The sequence below is a fragment of the Hoplias malabaricus genome, chromosome 2 (assembly GCF_029633855.1).
Source record: "Hoplias malabaricus isolate fHopMal1 chromosome 2, fHopMal1.hap1, whole genome shotgun sequence".
NCBI classification, from domain to species: Eukaryota; Metazoa; Chordata; class Actinopteri; order Characiformes; family Erythrinidae; genus Hoplias; species Hoplias malabaricus.
The window spans coordinates 78282070-78309563 of record NC_089801.1 but is presented as its reverse complement, the minus strand read 5'-3'; the positions used below and the strand labels follow the sequence as shown (position 1 = coordinate 78309563).

At 39.9% G+C, this 27494-nt stretch overlaps 1 protein-coding gene and 1 pseudogene across 1 annotated transcript in view; both read right to left on the bottom strand.

Moving 5' to 3' along the window:
- The window catches only part of LOC136678105 (uncharacterized), an 88828-nt gene extending 81447 nt beyond the window's left edge, over nt 1–7381 (bottom strand). Inside the window, 3 exon segments of the mRNA XM_066655952.1 lie at nt 6005–6069; nt 6309–6423; nt 7368–7381. Of these exon segments, the coding sequence (XP_066512049.1) occupies nt 6005–6069; nt 6309–6423; nt 7368–7381 (194 nt within the window).
- A 7296-nt stretch (nt 7382–14677) lies between these two features.
- LOC136678096 (NACHT, LRR and PYD domains-containing protein 12-like) overlaps nt 14678–27494 on the bottom strand; it is a 51152-nt pseudogene continuing 38335 nt past the window's right edge.

Here is a 27494-nt window from a genome sequence, read left to right as displayed (position 1 = left end):
TGTTGAATCTGCATTTGTGAATCGAGTCACTCACAAGTTTTCCGTGACTTGCATTTGTACATTTCCTCTCATGGGTTTTTGGATTTTAAAACTTTCCTTTCGTATTTCACCCGATCCAAATACAAATGCAGCCTGATCCACAAATGTGACCAGCAGGAGAACAAGACACTGCTAACAAGCCACTTATTTACAAGTTTAAATAATAGTATGATTAACTGGTGCCTGCCAGCTCCACTACAACACTCCATGAACAGAAAAGGAGTAATGCAGGTCTGTGAGAAGGGGACAAGTCTCAGAGATGGTCTCAGACCAGCCAAGGCTCTCAATCATTTCATAGCTAACTGTAACCCTGCCTTCTTATATACAGCAGCGTGACTTCTTAAAATGTGATCTCAAGGAAAAAATTAAAATATGCCAATATCAGCACATGGAAAACTAACTGGATTTACACACTAGAGGTGGAAACACTGTTTAGAGGAGAACATTCAGTTTCTATATGAAGCATAGTGAAGTGTTTTAAATGAGCCCTCAGGGGGTGAGGGAGCAAGTCAACACTGATGTCCACTTAAGAAGCAGAACTTTCCCAGAATGCATTGCAGTGTGAAACACAATCTAAAGCAATGGTGAAAACATTGGGTCAAAGCGGTTTAAAAGTAAGACAAAATACAAATCTTCACAATGCTTTAAAAAAACAAACAAACAAAAAAAACTCGATGTTCATCTCGAGCGATGTTGTGATCACTCTGAATCTTCACCTTTTCATTGATGACGGTGTACGGACAAAGTCCATAGAACATTTAATGTGTAAATCACAAAAGAAATTAGTGCAGCAGGTCTCATGTCCTTGTCTGACTGAAAATCCCACTCCTCCTTGGCCCATCCTCCCCTCGTGCTGAGAGTGGACACTTGGTTTGATGTAGATGCTATGCACTTGGTCAGTGAAAGTGTGTGAGAGCAACTGAAAATCACAGTTGAAACGTAGCTTTAGATGTGCTTCCGGCCATAATTACTGTGACTAAGGAATATCAGGCCATTTGTTCTTTACTTGTGTTCTCAGTCAGACTTTTTGGAGAAACTTATGGAGTGATTACCACTTACAATTCCAGATCTGTCCATGTTCACTGATGAAGACATTACTTATGGGTTCATCTTCAAAAGGCAGGAATACTGAACTCCTGATCAACAACTTCATTCTTTAAGGTAAATTCTCTATTCATATTTCTGAAAACTCCCCATCCTTTCACAGATTCTTGCAGCCTTAGTGCAAAATAATACAACCTTAATTCAGGTTTTAGAAGATACAGAATGATGTTCCCTTACTGTGTGCATTTTACTTTCTTGCTCGTGTTTTTTTTTTTTTTTGGCCTAACAAGGTCAGTTATATAACTATAATACACTGGGGGAAGGGGTTTGCAGTCACTGTCTGTTGAATAACATGGTCACACAGGAAGGGGAGTGGAACACTGGAACTTCCTGAATTAAAGGCACGTCCTGTCCCTCTGGTGAAGTTTCTGTTTGGCCTCCACTCACCACACAGAGTGAACAAAGAGAAAATCCATCTTAATACAAGGATTTTATTCCAACATCAGTTCTGCAGTGAATCCAGGTTTAAAGTGTTCATCTACAGTCACAGCAGCTTATTCTCACAAATACTTCAGCCCAGAGTCAGTACAGACCAGCATTTAGGAAGCAAACAATACAATTTTTCAAAATTATTACATTTCTCCCTAAATATTAGTCATGAGAAATCCACTCTTTCATTATTCGCCCCAGTCACACAGAACACTAAATACTTTTTATGTGGGTCACTTGACACCACCCCTGCCTCGTCCCTGTGCTCCAAAGCTCTCTTACAGACTCAGACTGCACTCTCTTCCTGCTTTTGTGACTGGAGCAGCTGCGATAATCTCCCATTTTTGACCCTAGCAACATCAGTTCATGACCTACTTTAGCACATTTAAATTCTTCAGCTTGTTAACAGCAGTTCTACCATCCCCCCCTTCACTCTCAAACAAGTAAAAATAATTCAGAAATAAGTTGAACAAAATTACACTGAATCTCTAATGTTCTCTGTTCAGTAAAAAAAAATAATCAGAGTGTAATGAAGCTGAGGCAGACAAGTTGATCCACATGCAGGATTTAATAACACAAATCCAAAAAGCAGAGCCAAGGGCAGAGCAAAGACTTCAAAAAGCAGGAACAGGAATCAGAGAAAACAAGACAAACAGTTCCAAGGCAAAGTCCAAACTCTAGAGTCAAAAAGGCAGGCTTTGATCAAAACACAAGCGCACAAATAACTATGAACACTTGGCTTTGCAGAAAATACTGGCAATGGTTCACAGTGAATCTCTGTGTGAGGGGAGTATAAGGGGTTAATGAGGTATTGGAAACAGATGAGTATAATGAATCCGTTGCTAAGGGCAACAGCTAATATTCTGGTGATGAGGACCTCTGGTGACCGGGTTGGGTATTGCACATGACACAGAGGTGGGAATGTCCTCTGTTTATTTAAACATTACTAGTTTTTTTATTTACTTTTAAATATTGTCATTACTTTATTTAATAGGGTAAAGATACATTTAAAAATTCAATAATAAATAAATATATATTATATATTGTACAGTGTCTTGAAAGGTGCTTTTTATATAAATTATTATTATTATTATTATTATTAAATATTAATGTAGTGAAGTTATTTTAAAATGTGGAAATAGTTGATATTTCCAACACATTCTTAAAATGAAGGTGCTACAAAAGGGTTTTTGAGCACTGCCACAGAAGAACCACTCTTGTTTCCATAAGAACCATGTTTGTTTAAGAGAAGAATGAGTGTGAAGAACCTTTTAAAGAACCTTCACTTGATGCAAAGGTTCTTTACTAGTTTTAAAGGTATTAGTCTAAATTACAGACTGTAGTCCATATGTTGCTCTACAACTTTTCTTTCCCCTTCCACTCTCTTCTTCAGTGGTCAGGACGCCCATAGAGCAGGTCTGATTGGGTGGTGGATCTTACTCTGTGCTGCAGTGACACTGATGTGGTGGTGATGTGTTAGTGTGTGTTGCGCTGATAAGAGTGGATCAGACACAGCAGTGTTTTTAAACTCCTGGGGGCAGCTGTGGCCTTGAAAAGGCTCCAAACCCCACACTATAGTCCCCAGACGCTGAGGTGGTTGGCAGCTGCTACTCAGGCTGTGTGTAAACAGTAAACTATTCATTCATTCATTCATTCGTTATCTGTAACCCTTATCCAATCCAGGGTCGCGGTGGGTCCAGAGCCTACCTGGAATCATTGGGCGCAAGGCGGGAATACACCCTGGAGGGGGCGCCAGTCCTTCACAGGGCAACACAGACACACACACCTTCACTCACACACACACACCTACGGACACTTTTGAGTTGCCAATCCACCTGCAGCGTGCGTTTTTGGACTGTCGGAGGAAACCGGAGCACCCGGAGGAAACCCACACGGACACAGGGAGAACATACCACACTCCTCACAGACAGTCACCCGGAGGAAACCCACACGGACACTGAGAGAACACACCACACTCCTCACAGACAGTCACCCGGAGCGGGAATCGAACCCACAACCTCCAGGTCCCTGGAGCTGTGTGACTGCGACACCTACCTGCTGCACCACCGAAACAGTGAACTAAATACTTGATTTAATCAAAAAGAAATTGTCTCATTTTTAAATCCATGCTTTTATTTGCATGACTTAAATATTAACACTTAAATTTAAATAAAAATGTACAAAACACACGCTGGTGGGTGGATTAGTGACTCAAAAGTGTCCATAGGTGTGAGTGAGTGTGTGAGTGAATGTGTGAGTGTGTGTTGTCCTGTGAAGGACCGGTAAGTATAAATTACATAGTTGTGTTGGTGAACTGATCCTAAGGGTGACCTGTGTTCCTGAGATTTGATTAGTTAGGTCTGAATGATTTTCTGTGTTAATTATTAGGACATTTTAACTTAAAGATTGATTTTGAAATGTATTTGCAGTGGCTCCAGTCAAAACGAGTGAACTGTGACTGTGTGGGTCCCACGTTTAAAGAAAAAAAAATAACTGTAAACACAGAGGAGGTTTATGTATCAGATTTAAATGTGACTTTCACAATTTTAAGCAAAAACTGTTTATAAAATGCAGATGTTTCCTCACCACTTGCTGCTCTTTAGTCTGTTTTCAAGCTGGAACCCATTGTAAGTAAAAGATTAAAAAAGTGTCTCAGTCAGACATGCTAGATTTCCTCTCTCTCTGCTCATGGCAGAGAAACGGCAAAGAGCCTCCAAACACTGAAAATCAGGAAAAGAGATGGAGATGTTGCTATATTCCTGCTCCAGAGGTGAGTAATATTTACTTATTTATGCTGTATCAGATTGTTTAGGTAAGAACACACTCTAAATTCAGGAGACTGCTAACGGCATGAAAGTAAAGACCGACAGTGCTACAAAACTAAACAACTCCAGTTACAAATGAGTTTCTGTGGTAATTCAGTGAATAAAACAGTACAGACAAGTTAAACTCCAGCCTCGTACAAACAGCAGTAGTTTTTCTTCTCAAACACACGTGTACCTTCCTCATCCACCTCCGTCTCTCCGGGGCAAATCATGAGTTTCTTTGGAAACATATAATATGTTAATTAAATAATATACATTTTGTTCTTACCAGAACAGACAAAAAGAAGTGTCTGAGAACTACCTTTTTGAACAGCGTCTGGAGTAAAATCAACGGTTTAAAATTCGACAGTGTTTTGAAAAGCTGTGACTCTTTGTGAACAACTGATCTCCGACTCATTTTACCCCTCAGCTGTGGCCGTGTATGGTTTAGAGGTCAGAGAACCTGCCGCCTTGGTTTCAAGTGAAGTATTTGAGAAGTTCACTATTAAATGTTAAAAAATAAATAAATTAAGTAGTAATAAAAAAGGAATTTTGCAGTGTGTGTGTATGACTGCTTTACTGACACACAAATAGATACAATACTACTTCTTTTACACACTGTTGATGTACAGCCATCTTAGATTCTGAACTTGGGCCTGGGGAGGCTGCCCCAACTTTTTGAATATGAAATCTGACTTGTGGGGGGCATTCCAGTTGAAATATCCTACAGAGAACTACAGAAAGCCGACATCCTTGTTCAGCTGGAACGCAGCATGAGACCTGCCCCCTCCCCAAACATGCACTGCTTCCTTTTCTGTTCAGGAGTGGCGTAGCTGTAATGGAGCTGTCAGGCACCAGTTAATCATACAATTATTTATCATTTCTTATCACTTTTAAATGTATATGTGTGGACCATCATGTCCATGAAAGAGGGCTAACAAAGTACACAGAGAAACAGATTAGAGTTTCTAATGGTAGAACTACAGAGTGCTGCTGTATGGAGAGTGGAGCTGATAAAATGGACAATGTGTGTAGAAACAGAGGTGGTGTTCCTAATCCAGTGATCATTCAGAGTAAACCTATGGTGGAGTGAGTAGTCACACATTGCAGGCTCTGATGTAAATAGTTTCTTTCTCTTAGTCCTTGAATATAAATGTACATGAAAACCTTAATGAAAGCTGGTGAATTTTTGTGACAAAATACGAGCTTCACAACCCTTTTAGTTAACGTTACCAAACACGGGAGATAATTATAATGATTGATCACGACTATGGCCTGGCCGCTCTCCCTGCAGCGAATGACGATGGAGATAGTGAAGTTGCAGACATTGAAATTGATGAGCAGATGTCCAAGGAGGAAAAAAAAAAATCAACCAGACACACTCCAACTAAACCTCCCCATCCTAAGAAGTGTAAAAAAAGGCAACAAAAACCCTCACGGTGACGATATCAGTGGCGAGACCATTCTGCTGGTGGTGAATGCTCTGACGAAAAAGATGGATACGCAGACTGAGCTTCTGCTGAAGTTTGAAAAAAGGATTGAGGAGAACACTGCTGCTACTTTTGAAAACAAGAAGAACATTGAGAGGTTGCAGGAAAAAAATAATGAGCTTCAAGAGGAAAACAAACGGCTTAAGAATCTGTAACAGAACAAGCTCGATACAGAAGGTGTAATCTGAGGTTAAACGGTCGGGCTGAAAAAGAGAGGGAGAACACGAGAGGTTGTTATCAGCATCTTGACAAGAGTAGTGCCCGTTTCAGTGGAGCGGCTTCGTGAAATGATTGACATTGTGCATCGCTTGGGTAAGAAGAGTGATCCCGCCATTTCAAACAACGTTCCACAGTCAATAATCATCCAGTTCCCTTCGAGGACGCTCCGAGACGATGTTTGGAAGAGGTCCAGGGATTCGAGGGTCTGTTGGGAGATGCATACCCAGATCAAGGAAGATTTCTCTACAGAAGATAGGGGAGCTCGTAAGAAGCTGTGGCCGTTAGTACGGGACGCCACACTGAGAGGGCAGAGAGCTTCTCTAAAGGAAGGATATGCACTGATTAACAATAAAAGAGTTGACCCTACAGAGTCAGAGCTCTTCGTTTAAAACGTCTGCTGTACTGATTCACCAGTCATGCTCCGGAGGTTAAATGTACCGGAGGTTAAATGTTAAATAAAGCCAATTGCGTTTTTCTGCAAGAAACTCATTCTGTTGAAGATGATGTGAATCTATGGAAGTTACAGTGGGGTGATTCAGTCTTGGTCAGTCATGGGACATCAACATCAGCTGGTGTTATGGCTCTGTTTAACAGATTTCCTGGTAGAATTATACGTCACACTAGTGATACCAGTGGGCATGGGTTGATTGTGATAACAGAAATTAATGATGAAGACTGTATCTTAGTGGGTGTTTATGGCTACAATGAAAGAGGCACAAACAGGACTGTGATTTCAGACTTATGTAAACACTTCACACAATACGCATTCCTTTTCCACTGATAACATTATAGTTGGGGGTGATTTTAATCTGGAGCCTGAATTTTGGTTCCAAGGTTCAATGTCATAAATGTGATGATCTGATTGTTCAATTGATGAACAGTGCAAATTTGATTGATTACTGGAGGGTTAAAAATCCTGGGACTTGTCAATTCACCTGGTTTAATGCCTCCTCTGGAAATGGTTTCAGTTCTAGAACAGACTACCGTATTTTCCGCACTATAAGGCGCACCGGATTATAAGACGCACCTTCATTGAATGACCTATTTTAAAACTTTGTCCATATATAAGGCGCACCGGATTATAAGGCGCATACAAAAGACGCTACAGTAGAGGGGGTTACGTTATGCATCAATTAGATGGAGCTGCGCTAAAGGGAATGTCAACAGAACAGTCAGATAGGTCAGTTCAACTTTATTAATAGATTACAACCCAGCGTAGTTTAAGGTAAAACATGTAGCGTCTCACTTTATTCCCTCGGAAACTCTGTTTAGTCTTCTTTACTTGGCGTAGGTCATCTTGTTGCTTCCTCCACTTTCGCACCATTGATTCGTTAATGTTAAATTCTCCTGCTGCTGCTCTATTCCCGTGTTCTTCTGCGTGACTGATCGCCTTGAGTTTAAACTCTGCGTCATATGCGTGTCTCTTAATAGGAGCCATTTTGGGGTCTTTACATAAAAAAGAAATGGAAATGAAATATATATACCGGTATATATCCAGCATGCACCGCGCGCGGAAGAAAATGAAGTAGGCGGCTGCTTACCGTAGTTGCGAGACCTGTTGTGGCTCAATATTGGTCCATATATAAGGCACACCGGATTATAAGGCGCACTGTCGGCTTTTGAGATAATTTGAGTTTTTTAGGTGCGCCTTATAGTGCGGAAAATACGGTACTCGCTCATTTCTACCTCCCTGATAAATTATATCAGCAAATGTGACCCCTCTGCCTCACCTTTAACTGATCATTGTGTTATTTCTTTATCTCTGATGCTTTCAAGGTCAGATCCTAGTCTCATTCGTATTTGGAAATTTAATAACACTCTTTTAGAAAAGTCTGATCTCTGTAAAGATGTCAAACAACTGATATCATAAATCAATGCCTTGGAAATGTTACCTGTCGTCAGGATCGCGGGGACTGACGGAGGCGGACGCACTCGCTATAACACAACATACTTTTATTTATACAAAAGATAACAAAACAAGGACAGTCAGATTTGTATCACACAACAGGATCCTTAGACAAAGAGAGCTAATAGACTAGAGACAGAAACCACAGGTTACACAAAACACAGGAAAGGAAACACTAACAGAGCAGAGAGAGAAATAGACAAACCGAGCACACGCAGCAAAGGAGAAGAAGAAAACAGACCAGAGAAAGAGACACAAACCAACTTGATAGAGATGAGAATGGAGAATAGACAAGACAAATAGACCAGAGACAGAGGACCGAATATGGAATGTCCAACAAACACACACAGAGACAAGGGAACTTAAACGCACACCAAAGACAAGGAACACCTGGGACAGCTAACGAGAGGACAGGACTACAAATGAGACACTGATGAGGAGGAGGAACAAAGGCGGGACTAGGGCGGAGACATGAACAACAACAAAGAGCACATGGCGGGGAACAGCAGACAAGACATGACAAGGGCGTGACACCTGTGAGTAAATGGGAATGGTTTAAATTTAAGAAAAGAGAACTGGTGATTTATTAAGTAAAAAACTGTCTACATTTAAAAAACAAAGACAACTTAAAATTATCACCAGTGTTAATAATCTTTGTAAGAAAACTAATGTGTCTCCTGAGGAACTTGTTGAAATTAAATCACACACAGAGTGAACTAGACCTATATTTAGAAAAAGCAAAGGGTGCGTTTGTTCGCTCTGGAGCTCGTTGGATAGAAGAAGGGGAAAAAATACCTCTTTTTAAACCTTGAAAAACACAGGCAATTAAAGAAAAACATTATGAAATTGAATGTAAATAGTTATGTTTCAAAAGCCAAAGTGATAGAGAAATATTTGACTTTTATTGTAACTTGTGTAAATCTAATGACTCTGAAACTGTTTGTTCTCTTCTTCTAAACGCTGTGAGAATCTAGAAAAGTTATTGATGCAGGATTTAAACAACTGATGGAAGAACAGATTAAAATTGAGGAGTGAGAGGAGGTTATTTTGAAGATGCCCTCCGGACAGTCACCTGGCTTGGATTGGGTCAACAACTGAATTTCATAGGGTTTTTTTGGACAGATATCAGAGAGTTGTTGTATAACGCTTTCTCAGATTGTGTCTCTGAACGTAATCTCTCTAACACAATGAAACAAGGGGTAATTACCTTAATTCCTGAACCTAATAAAGAGAGTCATTTTGTAGAAAACTGGAGACCAATCACTTTGCTGTGCACTGATTATAAACTTTTAGCTCATGTCTTTGCTGAGCGTTTGAATAAAGGACTAAAAGATATAACTGATGACAGTCAATCAGCTTTTGTTCAGGGGAGAAACATCCATAATCACATTAGACTGATATCTGAGATGTCAGATTATTGTGAGTGTGTTGACAACGACGGCCTGAGTTTGTTCCTTGATTTTTACAAAGCGTTTGACACAATTGAACACGCCTTTTTTGTGAGGTGCTTTAAAATGTTTGGGTTTTGGGGAAAATGTTTGTGGATTGATGAAGATGTTTTATAATGATGTTTACAGCTCAATTTCCTTAAATCCAGGACTTACTTCTAGATTCAAGATCCAGCGAGGCATTCGTCACGGTCGCCCTGTTTCCCCCAAATTGTTCGTCTTCACCACTCAGTTATTAGCCCTCAGGGTCAATAACAGTCCTGAGTCACAAGGAGTTCATGTTTTCGATGGAGAACACAAGATTAGTTCATTTGCTGATGACACAGCACTGTTTTTGAAAAATGATTTAATGGTTGAAAGAGCTCTTGATACAGTTTCGTTATTTTCCGAGGCGTCAGGTTTAGGACTGAACCTTAAAGAATGTGAGGTTCTTCCCGTTCATAATTGTACACATAAAGACACTTCGTCAGTCAGAGCTGTTAATGGAGTTAAATATTTGGGAAGATTAGTCTCTGAGAATGTACTGAGAAGAGAAGATGTTCACGTCTCAAAACGTTTAGAAGAGACATGAAAAAAAGTCTTAGTCGTTGGTTGATGAGGGGTTTGACGATCTTTGGAAGAAACCTATTGACGAAAGCAGAGGGCATTTCAAGGGTTGTTTATCCGTGTCATTCTCTGTGTGTATCACCACTAAATATAAGGAGAGAAAACTCTATTATTGTTCAGTTTCTGTGGAAAAACAAGACTCATTCTATCAAAAGGTCCCAGTTGGTGGAGAAATGTGATGAAGGTGGTGTTAATGCATTAGACTTTGAAGCCATGGTCGGTACATTTAGGGTTAATTGGCTAAAAACATTTATTATGCAGCGAATTTCAGTGTGGGTTCATATTCCTGGGTCCATTTTTAAGAAACTGGGAGGAACTGAGTTCTTTATGAAGTGTGACTATGAAATTAGTGAGATTCCAGTTAAACTCACACTTCCATAAACACATTCTTCTTTTCTGGAAAATGATACTCAAACATCACTTCTCTCCTCGTGAAGACACTTTATGGAATAATAGGGCGATCACAGTCAGTAAGAAGTCGTTATTTAAAAAAGAGTGGGATGATAAAGGTCTCATTTCTGTAAAGGATCTTTTAGATTGTGATGGAGATGTTTTAAATGTTTCACTCTTTGTGAAAGAATGTGATATAAACTTTAGTTATAAAGGTTTTAAAAAGGTGTGTAAAGCGATCCCTTTAGCGTTGATTCAGTTCATTAAAAATATCATTGTGCATTCAAAGGAGACTGTTTCTCTGCCCACATTAAAAGTGAATGAATATAATTGAGTCGACTCCAAGTGAAATAATGAGATCATCAGTGATGGTGTGAGACACAAGGTTTATTTTGAACACAATAGAGAATCTTTAAAGAAACTTAAACCTAACACAATTTACAAAGCCACAGTGACTTTTGCTCATTCAAAATGTATTAAACGGCCCATATCTCCTGAGGTGAAGGAGACCCATTTCACAATAATAAATATGATATGATCTTGGAGCTGTGTTTCTTCAGAAAAGGTTTAATTTTGATGTTGATTTGTGTGTATTTTGTAAGAGTCAGAAAATGAACCTCTGGAACATTAGTTTTTTTCGTTAGAAATTGGATTAATCTCAAACTTAACATTCCTTCCTTTGATGTTGATGCCATTTTATTTTAAATGGAAAACTTCAGCTTTCTCTGACGCTGTAAATGTAATCATTCTCTTAGGAAAATACCACATTCACTGCAGTAAGTGGAGGGGGAGCCCTCTTTCCTCTGTTTCATGAATGAATTTATATTTTATTCATATTATTCTGCTTTAAGGAGATTAAAAAACTGGAAAACTGCTAGAATCATCTCACACCAGATCTCTCCACACTTTGTGTTCTAAGGGTTTTTGTTTTTTTTCCCTTAATGTGCGCCCCCTAGCGGAGAGTTTGTGGATATAACATCCTCCACGAGAATCTGTGTTCTTAACTGTTCTGTGTGTTGTGTGATTTCACACAAATATATTCAATGTAAATTTAAACAAATGTATTTATTTTCGTATAAAATGATGATATATCTATGAAAACCAGACACGTGTTTGTGAATGTAACTGTATTTGTACAAACTGCAGACCGTGAGACACAGAGTGTGATGTGTTCATTTGTGAACAGTGAAACATATCTGTGACTTGTGTTTAATTTGTGGATTAACATTTACGCATTTGTAAAGTATTTTGAGACTAATCTCTCTCCATAAAACTACCAGCAAAATCATTAAAGGAGGGAGAGGAGGTAAAGCGCTGCGGGCTCACACTGCCCCCCTGTGGCCCTCGTTGGAAATACCGCTCTTATGTGGCTCCCTCTCTCTCCCAGACCCAGAGAGAGTGAGTGATCTCGGCGCATCGACTCTCTTTGTCTTCGTCTGAGTCTCTGCTATTGGTTTACAGAGGTGTTACAGAGGTATAGAATGATGAATAAAATAGTTGTGTAAATGTATCATTTATAACAAAATAAACTTTAACACTTTTCATTGATCATTGTGTGAAACACAACACAATTTAGAGTGTATTCTACGATTAAATGGTTATTTATATCATCATTGATCTTGTATTAGTTATTTTCAATGTTGTGTGTAGCTTTTACAGCAATTAATGGTTGTTTTTATTGTTCATCTTATTTTCTCATCATCATTAATCATGACGACAGTGACACTTCAATCACTGAATCAGAATCAAAAGATGGGAAAGGACTGATAATTAATCCCTGAAGCACTTTTTTACCAAGATCTTTGTGTTGAAAAACTGAACAGAATGAAATGCACTTTTATTAAATACATGTGCCTCGTGTTTCTTCAGTTTCAAATGGTATAATCTGTTCAGTGACGTACAAAAGTGTACACATCTCTAATGAAGCTTTCTGTTCACTACGACACAGTGACGTTTCAAAATGATTGACAGTGAAGGAGGGTTAATGTGTGATGAGCTCATGAAAATACATCTACATTATCACTGTACGTCTATCGTCTATTGATGTGTTTTATGTTTTTAAATGTTCCTGTGTGTAAACAATTCACTGGAGTTCAACTGAACACCTTTATTCTTTTTGTGTTAAATAAACTGCCACAGTATTTTACATTGGTAAGAGATGGGTCAGTGTAGGAGCTGTATACGTCGTCTTCACCATATTAATGTTTTCTCTCTGTGTTTGTTTCCATGCGCAGTGGGGACATTAATGTTTGTCTGTGTTCATTAAATGTGAGAAAAAATGCTGAACTGTGACAAAGGAGACAAAGAGATGTTTTCACTTTTATCAATTTATTATTATTAGAATTTCAGAATTATGGAGAATATTCTGTGAAAGGTCCATCGCAGCGTCCACAGCCCAACCCCCGAAAAACAAGACATTGGCAACAGTGGCAAAGAAGAACTCCCTGTCTGGAAGAAGCCTTGGAAGGAACCAGACTTTGACGGGGGCCTTTTAACGGAATCCATTTTAAAAGTAACCCTCCGAGCACTGTCCACCCTCCATTCAGTGACACACACTCCTCCCCCCCCCCCCCCCCCCCCACACACACACTCCTTAAATGACCGTGGTCTGGAAGAAGAGCCAGAATTAAAGGATGACGTTACAGATTCAGTTCAGTGGAAAAGTTTGGACGCCCCCCAGTCACCTACAAGTTTATTGTTTCTCTAAATTCATTTATTTATATTGTGTTCATCTCCTTCACCTCAGAGACTCAACCATGTACTCAGGTGTACCCAAACTTGTGATGAACTGCACTGAAGCTGCTGATAGAAAGGAGGCGTGTCACGGCTGTTGTGTCAGAACCTCGTATCTCTAAAGAGTGCCTTTACAGGAGCAGTGAAGTGAAGCCCTGGTCTTCAGCTTCAGAACAGAACTCACAGCCCTGAAAATCCCAGCTCTGGAGCTTTTTAACATCTGAAAGAGTTCAGAGATCTTTGGCACGTTCTCAACAAGCTCCACTATAAAGTTCATTACTGGAACCGCCTTGAAACAGATTTTACACAGATTCCTGAAGATAGTTGAAGATTTACTGAAGCTCCATCTGACACAACCCCACTGAATATTCACAACCATCCCAACCCCCTGAGGAGACACCATCGCACAGACTAGACCCTGAATAGAGAGCTTCAGAGTGTGTGTGTGTGTGTGTGGAGATGCAGTAGAAAGACAGACTTCTGTTTTTTTAAGAGATTTATTAAATGTTCATAATATTAAACTTTAATAAAAGTATATTTCAGAATTCTTCTTTTCCACCAACAAACATCACTCTTTCATTTCCCCCACAACAAACCCCCAGAATCCAATCTCACAGAAAGGAGAAGAGTTTCTTAGAGAAGCCCCATCTTTTCCTTCTGTTCCTATGTTTGTGTTTCCTTTCAGATTTAAGACACATCTCTTAACCCCCGTCCACTCAGCATCAACACACTGTCTGTGCTCAGTTTACACCATTAACCAGATTAACAAGAACAAAGACAGTTCAGTGTTAGCCCACACTTACATTGTGTTTGGCGTCGTTTGAAAACTAAATATTTAATATTTACAAATATCTGAAGAGTTCTGGAGGTGGAAGTGCACTATGACGAGGGTCTGTGTTTACACTGACGACACAGATGAACACAACCCACCCGTTACACCCTGATCCCCTCTGTCCTCTTTCCTCCTACAGGAAACACCTTCACTCACTCACACCCTCACTCCTTCATTACAGAGTAACAATAGAAACCTCTCCCATGTTCTGGGCTAAGGCTGGTTCTCTCTGTTTGAAGCTATATTTCCTGCTGTAGAGAAGAGGCGCTCAGATGGTGTTGAGGAGCCTGGGATACAGAAGTAGGACCGAGCTGGACACGTCAGAGACAGAGAATCCACTGTTTTGTAACTGACTCCCCATAGATTTGATGTGAGAGACGATGGAGACCAGCGCACAGTGTAAATAAACACAGCGCTTTATAATGAGAGAAATCAAATAAACAGCTGAAAAATCCTGTTTACATCAGGGATATAAAAGAGAGAGAAGTGCAGGGGTGTAGTGTTCACTCAGATCCAGGTTTTATCTCTGTTTTTTCCCTGAAGAGTCTCTCTGCTCGCTTTCTTCTACAAACTGAGCTTCATTTCTGTTTCATCGTCTTTTGTGATTCTCCTCACATTTTAAAGCAGCAGCTCGTTTGACAGAAAAGACCAATCAAAACAATAGATCACACACAGCACTATTTTATCTGACACAAACTCACTGAGGAGTCTGAATAAAGATAAAACCCAGCACAGAGGGGTTCAGTGAATGTGGTGGTGAGTGTGTGTAAGTGTGTGAGTGTGTGTGTGTCAGTGGAGACGCTGTAGAAGGACAGAGTGCCGGCCGGACAGTCCACATACACTCCTACTCTGTTAGAGCTGGAGGGAGGAGGAGGGAGAGCAGTGCTGTTCTTATTGTGACGGACAGAGTAACTGTTATTAGAGCACTCCAGACTCCAGGACTTTTCATTCTCTCCAAACAAACAGTCATCACTGTCTCCTTTTCTCCTGATTGATTTATACGCAACTGCAATAGAAACCCCTCTCCCACTCCACTCAGTTTCCCAGTAACAGCGTCCAGTCAGACTCTCTCTGCACAGAACCTGCGGCCAGTGACTGAATCTCTTTGGATGATCAGGATACAACTGTATCTCCTTCACATTCTTCACCTTCCTGTTCCCCTCAGACAGAGAGAGGAGTGTGTTCACTGTGTTTGGGTCCAGTGTGAGCTCACAGGCATCTGCACACAACAAGATACACACCACACAATCAGACACACACACACACACAATCAGACACACGGCACACACACTCACAAGCACAACACACATACAATCACAAGCGCGACACACACACAATCACAAGCGTGACACACACACAATCACATTAGAATAAGAATACACTAATAAAGATTTATGAATGGTTTAAAAGCTTGTTATTACATGGTTATTAATGACACTGAACACTTTAAAAGTGATTAATAATCCTTTGTAACACAGAGAAAGGAAGTGTGACAGTGAACTCTTTTGTGTCTAATACTGAAAGTGTGAGAGAACTTAGTGAAAATGTGGAGATAAAGAATAAGCTCAGACCTGAGAATGTGAGTTTAGTCATTTCACATGTTAAGGTTCACCACATTATCATTAAAGTAGAAAAAGACTCTCTGGTGGTGGGTAATTCATTAAAGGGTTAAACTCATTAACAAATGTGCTGGAGCTGACAGGGTTAATGTCGACTGATGGAGGAGACACAGTGAGGTCAGTATTCGGCAAGATCTGAGGTTTAACTGTAGATGGAGGTGGGTTCACTATTTGGCAAACAACAGGTCACTGGTGCCCTTTATATCTGTGTTATAACTGATTATTAATGTGTTAACAACATAACTATTAATAAACAGACTTTAAACCACTAATAAACCTTTATAAGTGAGGTCTTATTCTGAAGTGATACCTACACAACACACAAACAACACAAAATGAGACACAACGAATGTAAAGAGAAAGAGCAGGAGAGAAAAGGAAAAGAGAAAGTGAAACAGAAAAAGCAAAAGAGCAGAAAGAGAGAGAGAGAAACCTACATTTTCTTGGTCCTGGTTTTATCCTGATCTCTCCTCCATGCTCCAACCTACAACACACACACACACACACACAGTTGTGAGTTGATGGTTGTGTTTGAGTGGTGTGTGTTCTCACTGTTCTCTCTGAACCCCACATTCAGCTTCATTACAGCGTCATTCATTGATGTCACTTTTGGAAACAGAAGAAAGATCATCATCTGTGGTGTTTCATCCTCTCTGTCTTTTTATCACAGAGAAATATTCTGTTTCTCTTTCTCTGTGTTTCATTTCCTCCATTTCCCTCTGTTCCTCTCAGCCTTCAACACAGAATAATGCAGCAGAGTTGCTCTTCTACAACTGCTCCATTAAACCCTTTCTAGATCCTACACTCAGCTGCTCATTTATTAGGTTCTTCTGCCTTGTACCTGCTCTCACTGACCATTTCATCACAGACCCCTACACTGCCCGACCAACACAACTCACACACACTAATATTTCACTGGACCACCTTTAGCTTTGATTACGCTCCACATTCACCACGGCTCTGTTTCTACAACCTTCTACAACACCACAACATTTATTTCCTCCAGAGCTGCCTTCATTTTTGGTGGAGATCTTGTATTGACGACGGGAGAGTCGGACCACTCCGTAAAGTCTTCTCCAGCACGTCCCAAAGACTCTCAGTGGGTTCAGGTCAGGACTCTGGGGTGGTCAGTTCATGTGTGAAAATGATTCCTCACTCTTTCACAATCGGAGCCTGATGAATCTTGGTGTCGTCCTGGAACAATCCACTGCTGGGACGACCTGGTTATTCAGTCCATTCAGGTACTCAGTGGACTTCATTTTACTGCCACACACCACTGCTGAGTCTAGACCTGACCCACTGAGGACTACCAGATCATAACACTGCTGAGTCTAGATCTGACCCACTGAAGACCCCCAGATCATAACACTGCTGAGTCTAGACCTGACCCACTGAAGACCCCCAGATCATAACACTGCTGAGTCTAGACCTGACCCACTGAAGACCCCCAGATCATAACACTGCTGAGTCTAGACCTGACCCACTGAACACCCCCAGATCATAACACTGCTGAGTCTAGACCTGACCCACTGAAGACCCCCAGATCATAACACTGCTGAGTCTAGACCTGACCCACTGAAGACCCCCAGATCATAACACTGCTGAGTCTGGACCTGACCCACTGAAGACCCCCAGATCACAACAGTGCCTCCAGAGGCTTGTACACAGGGCACAGTGCATGACGGGGGCATCACTTCATCCACTTCCCTTCTGACCCTGACTCCCCCATCACTCTGGAATAGGGTCAGTCTGGACTATCAGATCACATAACCTTTCTCCACTGCTCCAGAGTCGTCTTTATGCTCCATGGTGAACTGAAGCCTTGTTTTCTGATTAATCTCTAACACTGAGCAGTGGTTTTCTAAAGACCACACAGCTGTTTAGTCCCAGTCCTGTGAGGAATGCTCTTACTTTCACTGTTAAACACAGCAGTGAGTTCTACTGTCCATTTTATACCATTCTACTTCACCAAGTGTTTGTGTGATCTCTGATCAGGATCATTCAGGAAAAACAAAACACAGTTGAACAGAACTGATGGTCTGTAGCTTCACAGATAAACACAAAAACTCTTAGAGAATCTAAACTGAAACGCCCCGAATAACAGAATAACTTTAGGAAGAACACAGATTCAACTAAACTTTTACATTACACTCCCCAGACTCTCTGTAGACGACATTAAAATAGTAATAACCAAAGAGTCAATGTCTGTATATCACTATAATAAATAAAGCTCTGCTCTTCAATCTGTTGACCATTGACCCGAAATGATAGGAATACAGAGATAATGATGGACTAGTCGACTCAGTTTCAGGATGCAGCAGTAGTGTAGGATCTTTCAGTCTGAAGGGATTCAGCATTGAGGTCGTAGAACTGTTGTACCAGAGTACTCCTGTACTTCCCTAAACACTGAATGTACATTTCTGAAGACTGTTCTAGAAACAGTCTACAATCCACATAAAGAGACTGTTATATGGGGCTTAGTTTTACTTCAGTGTCTCACAAGCCTTCAGCCTGACAACAGTTACAGTGAACAGTGGAGACAGAGCAGTGAAGGGTGATACTCTAACCATTAAATACTACTAGAGCAGAGCAGAGGATAAATGAAGAAGAAACAATGAGCTGTAGAGCTTTATAGAAATACAGTAACAGCAGATGACATCAGTAACTGAACACACACAAATACAGAAAGCTGTCCGTACCTGAGTGTGTCCAGTCTGCAGTGTGGATCCTCCAGTTTAACAGAGAGCAGCTTCACTCCTGTGTCTCCTGGGTGATTGTAGCTCAGATCCAGTTCTTTCAGGTGTGAGGGGTTTGAGTTTAGAGCTGAAGCCAGAAAAGTACAGCCTTCCTTTGTAACTAAACAACCAGACAATCTACAGAGAGAGAGAGAGAGAGAGAGAGAGAGAGAGAGAGAGAGAGAGAGAGATGTGGTATTTACTCAGAGCAAAACAAGCTGCTGTTTAGAATCAAATCAACAAGCACCAAATCCTGTTTAATTTACAAAAACACTTCAGTATCAAACAGGTTAAAATCTAAAGGTAAAAGTTATAAAAAAAAAAAAAAAGTTTAAAAACCTTAACATTGTCACGAATCAGGGGGCGGGCTGACGGAGGCGGACGCACTTACTAGAACACAGTGATTTAATATATATATATATATATATATATATATATATATATCAAAACAAAGAAACAAAACAAACACAAACGAACTTAAGGGCAAACACGAAATGAGGAAACAACAAGAGTAGGAGAATTTAAACAAAACGACTTGACACGGAGAAGGAAGGAAACCACACGACATGACTGGGAAACGAAACGACTTGACTAGAGAAAAACAACAAATGACCGATCACAGGAAGAGATACAAGGGGACTTAAATACTAAACACAGACACGATACACCTGGACAGCTAACGAGAGGGCAGGTTAACAAATGACACAGACGAGGAGGCGGAACAAAGGCGGGACAAGGGCGGAGACAAGGACAATAACAGACAAAGCCATGTGCAGATAAAGCACATGGCGGGGAAAACAGACCTACAGCAGAGCTACTGTTTTCCCTGAGACAGCACCATGGATAAAAAGAGTTGAGATAAGGTCATATTCCACTGTCTACAGTGAGTTCAGATCATAGTAATATGTGATAAACATGTGGAAATGATGTTCACTGCAGGAAGGCGTTAGAAAACTGAGTCGACAGTGAGGTTGACGTGACGCCATATGTTTCCTTTTACAGACACAGACACACATTAAAAAGTACTTGTGTTGTGTTTTAATCCCAATGGAGTGTAGCCCTGGCTAATGGTTAGAGACAGGGCTTGGTACCGGAAGGTTGCTGGTTCAATCCCCAGGTCCAGCAGGAACATCCACTGAAGTGTCCTCGAGCAAGGCACTGAACCACAAACGCTCTGGATGTGTGTCCACAGCCCCTAGTGCACTAGTGTGTGTGTTCACTGCCACAGATGGGTTAAATGCGGAGGACTCATTTCATTGTTTGTTATACAATGACAAATAATTGCACATCATACATTATATATTACATTATGTAAATTATAATCTAGTAATCCAGTCTTTTCCTTAATATTTTATACTAGAGCTTAAAAATATAATAAATGTCTTTATGTATAAAGTCATGTTTGTGAAGAATAGAAAATGAAGAATAAAATCCCAGAACTCTGACCTGAGTGTCTCCAGTTTACAGAGTGAACTCTTCAGTGCAGCAGAGAGCTTCTCCACTCCTGAATCCTGCAGGTCATTGTTACTGAGGTCCAGTTCTTTCAGGGAGGAGTTCACCAGTAAAACTGAGCCCAGATCTTCACAAGACTTTTCCCTAAGTTTACACCCAGTTAGTCTGTAAAGAGAGAGGACATTACTCACTGAATAGTTACAGGAACATTTCAGGAACAGGTTCTCCTTCATATATTGACCTGGCTAGGAACATCACGCTCAGTGACAGAAGGAGAAACGTCACTGTGTTTTCTTTTCTCACAAACTGCCTCATTTCTCTAACGTCATTCAGAAAAGTGAGGTCAGAATCAGCTACAGTTTGTGACGGTGTGTGAATGTGGTACAGAACCTGAACGACTCACTAATCTTTACTGAACCTGTGTGAGTTCTGAATGTGTCAGTTCTGAGTTGTGTGTGGTGTTTGATTTCAGTAAAACACTCCCCTGAGAAAAATCAGCTGATGATATGTAGGTGCAGACATCAACATTTACAGTGCCCCCTCCAGGGTGTGTTCCTGCCTTGTGCCCAGTGATTTCATGTAGGTTCCGGACCCACCGCGGCCCAGAACTGGACGAGCGCTTGCAGAGAATGAATGAATGAACAAATGAATAAACTTTATTTTAGCACCTAGCTGTGGCTTGTTCGCCTGCTAGCCACATTTGTGGATCAGGCTGCATGAATGTATTTGGGTGAAATGCGAAAGGAAAGTCTCAAAATCCAAAAACCTGTGAGAGGAAATCAACAAATGCACGTCATGGAAAACTCATGAGTGACTAGATGCACAAACGCAGATTCAACAATTTACAAATAAATTTTAAATTTGAGACAGTGACTTTAAAATATAATCAATGTAAATTTAAACAAATGTATTTATTTTCGCATAAAATGATGATATATCTATGAAAACCAAACACGTGTTTATGAATGTAACTGTATTTGTACAAACTGCAGACCGTGAGACACAGAGTGTGATGTGTTCATTTGTGAACAGTGAAACATATCTGTGACTTGTGTTTAATTTGTGGATTAACATTTACGCATTTGTAAAGTATTTTGAGACTAATCTCTCTCCATACTGACCTGCTGCTCTCAGCGCCTCCACAAAACAAACCGCTGTCAGAGGGACTGTGACTCCATTGGCTGCAGCACTGAATGATGGACTAACTCTGGCTGCTGATTGGATAACGATGACGACCAATGAAATATTTGGATAAATAAAGGTGACAACCAATGAAACTCGTGTTCTCTGTTGAGGAGCCGTGCAGAATCTGCCCATCTCTCCGGCTGAGGGAGAGCTGCGTGTTTCTGTCTCAAACATAAAAGTGTGACCTCAAAAGAAAAAAAACAAAAAAAAACAAAAAAAAAACAAATAAACAACGTCCTGTATCGGTGTAAAACGGAATGCATCTTTTAGTGTCCAATTACGGGACGATTCCGTGGTTTACGGGACGGTTGGCTTTACATGGACCGTTAATCTATAATTGGAATGAATTTAATCGCACTGGAGAAAATCTTAGCCCTCGCCATCAACATTTTACTATACACAAGACACTAGAAGGAGAGATACACATATAAAGTATTTGTGATTAGGGCTGTTCCATATCGTATTGTTCGTGATAATATCATCAATTATTAAAACTATAAAAAATCTATTTATCGTGACTTGTTTACGTAACGACGTCATGCAGTTACCCAGAATACAGCGTATTTTCTTTACATGAGTCACTTAGACACAGTGAAGTACGGTGGAAAGTGGCTCTGAGGCGGAGGAATTTACTCCAAAAAGGTGGAGTGACTTCAGTCGTGTGGAGGTGGATTGTTACAAAACATCAGATGAACAATAAACCGTGGTGTTATGTAAGAAATAAAAGAAGACTTTAACAACAGAAAGAGGAAACACAACTAATCTGTTTCACCTCCTCGAGCAGAAGCACCTGGTGGAGGACGAGGAAAGTCCTTTAGAAGAGTTCAACAGCCAATGAGCTCTAACCAAAGCAGATAAACTACACTGACTCTGCACAGACACTATTCTGTGTTTTTATTCATTTATTTTTTATTATTTACCGTAAAGCTTTAATGTTACTTTTTGTATACTTCCTTACGCTTGCTGTTTATATTCACACACTACACTTTCTGCTACGTTATTTATTTCATACAAAATCAGAATCTTGGAAAGTTACTGTTGTTTCCAAAAAGCAAATGTTTACAGATTTTTTGTCGTTTCTTCTGAATGTTGTAATGTTACATTTGTAGTGAAATAAATCTTGTTAATAAATAAAAGCCTTTAAGATCCTTAATATGTATTAAATATCAGGGCTGGGCGATATATCAATATTTTAAAATATATCAAGATAGAACAGAGATATGGAGTGAGGCTATATCACTTATATCGATATTTTGTTTTTAAAAGTCTAAATATTGTACAGGGACACACTGTGCTCTGCTCACAGCCCCGTTCTAGTTTTCTCTCTCTCTCTCTCTCTCTCTCTCTCTCTCTCTAACACACACACACACACAAACACACATACATACACACACACACACACACACACTGGAGCAGAGTAACACAAGACATGAAAAAGAAGAACAGCGGTTCTGTTATATGTAAATGGTTCGGATTTTACCGGTCAGATGAGGAGCAGAAACGGCTATCTGCAGGGAATGCTGAAAGGAGGTAGTATCAAAATGTGGGAGTACTCCCAGCCTATTTCACCACTTACAACAGCAGCACACACTTCTGTATGAAGCTGTTAAACTCCGAAGTGCTGCTGCCACTGTTCTGAAGTATTCACGTCCCAGTACAGTTCCCTAAACCAGTTCAGACAGCACTGCAAGCTTCATTAGCTAACGCTGTGCCTTACGAAAAGAAAAGTACGAAGTGGCGTGGTGTTACTAAAGCGGTAGTTTACTACAGAGCAAAAGGGTCTGCTCCCCTTCTCAACGGTAGAGAAAAAGGGCTCCAAAAGGCTGATTAAAACTCCTGACCCACGATAACAATTGTCCAGTCGCAGTTGCACGAGAAGAGCTGCCTTTCAATGTACAATTATGGGGAAGAGTTAATGAAAACCTTTGTCTTAAACACACACGGACATTTGATTTTCATTTGAATGTTGAGAGACGAGGTGGAGCTAACACACAAAACTGAATGTTCTGTTTATAAAATGTTCATGAAACATTTGTTCACATTATTTTTCACAACATATATCGTATATCACTATTCAACTAAAATATATCGAGATATGATTTTCTGTCCATTTCACCCAGCCCTACTGATGACTGAAGGATGGATTTATTTTTATTTCATTCAGTCTGTTTACATGATTTGTTATTTACACAAAGTACTAGACGTACAGGAGCACACACAGGAGGAAGCACTTTGGTGAAGTCTGCTTCACAGGAAACTCACATTTAAAGAACAAATGAACTTTCTGCTATTGTTGCTCTGTATGTTTTCTGTTTACAGTTTAACAGCACAGCTATGAGTCTTTTGTTACGCAGGAAAATAACAGTATTTTATTTAAGGAGCATTATTATTTAATATGTGCCAATAGTTTATTTTTGAGCAATGTCTCATGGACATCTACAGCTGAATGTTAATAAAAGTTCCTGTGTGACATTTGGGATTTGTAGCTTTGACTCAGAAGTGCCTTTTTGTTATTATCTCATGAGGAGAAAAATATCGAGATATATATCGTATATCGCCACTCAGCTAAAAAATATAGAGCTATTATTTTTGGTCGATATCGCCCAGCTCTATTAAATATTACTGAATATAATTCATATTAATATAACATTTATTTAAGTATTTTCAGTGTTTTATTCATATCACCAAGAATATCGTTATTGCCAAAATTAGGGCCATATCCCCCACCCCTAGTTGTGTTAATAATCCCAGTGGAGTGTTTATTATAATCTAGTAACACAGTCTTTTCCTTTATATTTTATACAAGAGCTTAGAAAAAATAATAAATGTCTTTTTCTTTGTATAAAGTCATGTTTGTGAAGTATATAAATGAAGAATAAAATCCCAGAACTCTGACCTGAGTGTCTCCAGTTTACAGAGTGAACTCTTCAGTGCAGCAGAGAGCTTCTCCATTCCTGAATCCTGCAGGTCATTGTTACTGAGGTCCAGTTCTTTCAGGGAGCAGTTCACCAGTAAAACTGAGCCCAGATCTTCACAAGACTTTTCCCCAAGTTTACACACAGTTAGTCTGTAAAGAGAGAGGACATTACTCACTGAATAGTTACAGGAACATTTCATGAACAGGTTCTCCTTCATATATTGACCTGGCTAGGAACATCACGCTCAGTGACAGAAGGAGAAACGTCACTGTGTTTTCTTTTCTCACAAACTGCCTCATTTCTCTAACGTCATTCAGAAAAGTGAGGTCAGAATCAGCTACAGTTTGTGACGGTGTGTGAATGTGGTACAGAACCTGAACGACTCACTAATCTTTACTGAACCTGTGTGAGTTCTGAATGTGTCAGTTCTGAGTTGTGTGTGGTGTTTGATTTCAGTAAAACACTCCCCTGAGAAAAATCAGCTGATGATATGTAGGTGCAGACATCAACATTTACAGTGCCCCCTCCAGGGTGTGTTCCTGCCTTGTGCCCAGTGATTTCATGTAGGTTCCGGACCCACCGCGGCCCAGAACTGGACGAGCGCTTGCAGAGAATGAATGAATGAACAAATGAATAAACTTTATTTTAGCACCTAGCTGTGGCTTGTTCGCCTGCTAGCCACATTTGTGGATCAGGCTGCATGAATGTATTTGGGTGAAATGCGAAAGGAAAGTCTCAAAATCCAAAAACCTGTGAGAGGAAATCAACAAATGCACGTCATGGAAAACTCATGAGTGACTAGATGCACAAACGCAGATTCAACAATTTACAAATAAATTTTAAATTTGAGACAGTGACCTTAAAATATATTCAATGTAAATTTAAACAAATGTATTTATTTTCGCATAAAATGATGATATATCTATGAAAACCAAACACGTGTTTATGAATGTAACTGTATTTGTACAAACTGCAGACCGTGAGACACAGAGTGTGATGTGTTCATTTGTGAACAGTGAAACATATCTGTGACTTGTGTTTAATTTGTGGATTAACATTTACGCATTTGTAAAGTATTTTGAGACTAATCTCTCTCCATACTGACCTGCTGCTCTCAGCGCCTCCACAAAACAAACCGCTGTCAGAGGGACTGTGACTCCATTGGCTGCAGCACTGAATGATGGACTAACTCTGGCTGCTGATTGGATAACGATGACGACCAATGAAATATTTGGATAAATAAAGGTGACAACCAATGAAACTCGTGTTCTCTGTTTAGGAGCCGTGCAGAATCTGCCCCTCTCTCCGGCTGAGGGAGAGCTGCGTGTTTCTGTCTTAAACATAAAAGTGTGACCTCAAAAGAAAAAAAAACAAAACAAATAAACAATGTCCTGTATCGGTGTAAAACGGAATGCATCTTTTAGTGTCCAATTACGGGACGATTCCGTGGTTTACGGGACGGTTGGCTTTACATGGACCGTGAATCTATAATTGGAATGAATTTAATCGCACTGGAGAAAATCTTAGCCCTCGCCATCAACATTTTACTACACACAACACACTAGAAGGAGAGATACACATATAAAGTATTTGTGATTAGGGCTGTTCCATATCGTATTGTTCGTGATAATATCATCAATTATTAAAACTATAAAAAATCAATTGATCGTGACTTGTTTACGTAACGACGTCATGCAGTTACCCAGAATACAGCGTATTTTCTTTACATGAGTCACTTAGACACAGTGAAGTACGGTGGAAAGTGGCTCTGAGGCGGAGGAATTTACTCCAAAAAGGTGGAGTGACTTCAGTCGTGTGGAGGTGGATTGTTACAAAACATCAGATGAACAATAAACCGTGGTGTTATGTAAGAAATGAAAGAAGACTTTAACAACAGAAAGAGGAAACACAACTAATCTGTTTCACCTCCTTGAGCAGAAGCACCTGGTGGAGGACGAGGAAAGTCCTTTAGAAGAGTTCAACAGCCAATGAGCTCTAACCAAAGCAGATAATCTACACTGACTCTGCACAGACACTATTCTGTGTTTTTATTCATTTATTTTTTGTTATTTACCGTAAAGCTTTAATGTTACTTTTTGTATACTTCCTTACGCTTGCTGTTTATATTCACACACTACACTTTCTGCTACGTTATTTATTTCATACAAAATCAGAATCTTGGAAAGTTACTGTTGTTTCCAAAAAGCAAATGTTTACAGATTTTTTGTCGTTTCTTCTGAATGTTGTAATGTTACATTTGTAGTGAAATAAATCTTGTTAATAAATAAAAGCCTTTAAGATCCTTAATATGTATTAAATATCAGGGCTGGGCGATATATCAATATTTTAAAATATATCAAGATAGAACAGAGATATGGAGTGAGGCTATATCACTTATATCGATATTTTATGTTTTTAAAAGTCTAAATATTGTACAGGGACACACTGTGCTCTGCTCACAGCCCCGTTCTCGTTTTCTCTCAGTCTTTCTCTCTCTCTCTCTCTCTCATACACACACACACACACTGGAGCAGAGTAACACAGGACATGAAAAAGAAGAACAGTGGTTCTGTTATATGTAAATGGTTTGGATTTTACCGGTCAGATGAGGAGCAGAAACGGCTATCTGCAGGGAACGCTGAAAGGAGGTAGTATCAAAATGTGGGAGTACTCCCAGCCTATTTCACCACTTACAACAGCAGCACAAACTTCTGTATGAAGCTGTTAAACTCCGAGGTGCTGCTGCCACTGTTCTGAAGTATTCACGTCCCAGTACAGTTCCCTAAACCAGTTCAGACAGCACTGCAAGCTTCATTAGCTAACGCTGTGCCTTACGAAGAGAAAAGTACGAAGTGGTGTGGTGTTACTAAAGCGGTAGTTTACTACAGAGCAAAAGGGTCTGCTCCCCTTCTCAACGGTAGAGAAAAAGGGCTCCAAAAGGCTGATTAAAACTCCTGACCCACGATAACAATTGTCCAGTCGCAGTTGCACGAGAAGCACTGCCTTTCAATGTACAATTATGGGGAAGAGTTAATGAAAACCTTTGTCTTAAACACACATGGACATTTGATTTTCATTTGAATATTGAGAGACGAGGTGGAGCTAACACACAAAACTGAATGTTCTGTTTATAAAATGTTCATAAAACATTTGTTCACATTATTTTTCACAACATATATCGTATATCACTATTCAACTAAAATATATCGAGATATGATTTTCTGTCCATTTCGCCCAGCCCTACTGATGACTGAAGGATGGATTTATTTTTATTTCATTCAGTCTGTTTACATGATTTGTTATTTACACAAAGTACTAGACGTACAGGAGCACACACAGGAGGAAGCACTTTGGTGAAGTCTGCTTCACAGGAAACTCACTTTTAAAGAACAAATGAACTTTCTGCTATTGTTGCTCTGTATGTTTTCTGTTTACAGTTTAACAGCACAGCTATGAGTCTTTTGTTACTCAGGAAAATAACAGTATTTCATTTAAGGAGCATTATTATTTAATATGTGCCAATAGTTTATTTTTGAGCAATGTCTCATGGACATCTACAGCTGAATGTTAATAAAAGTTCCTGTG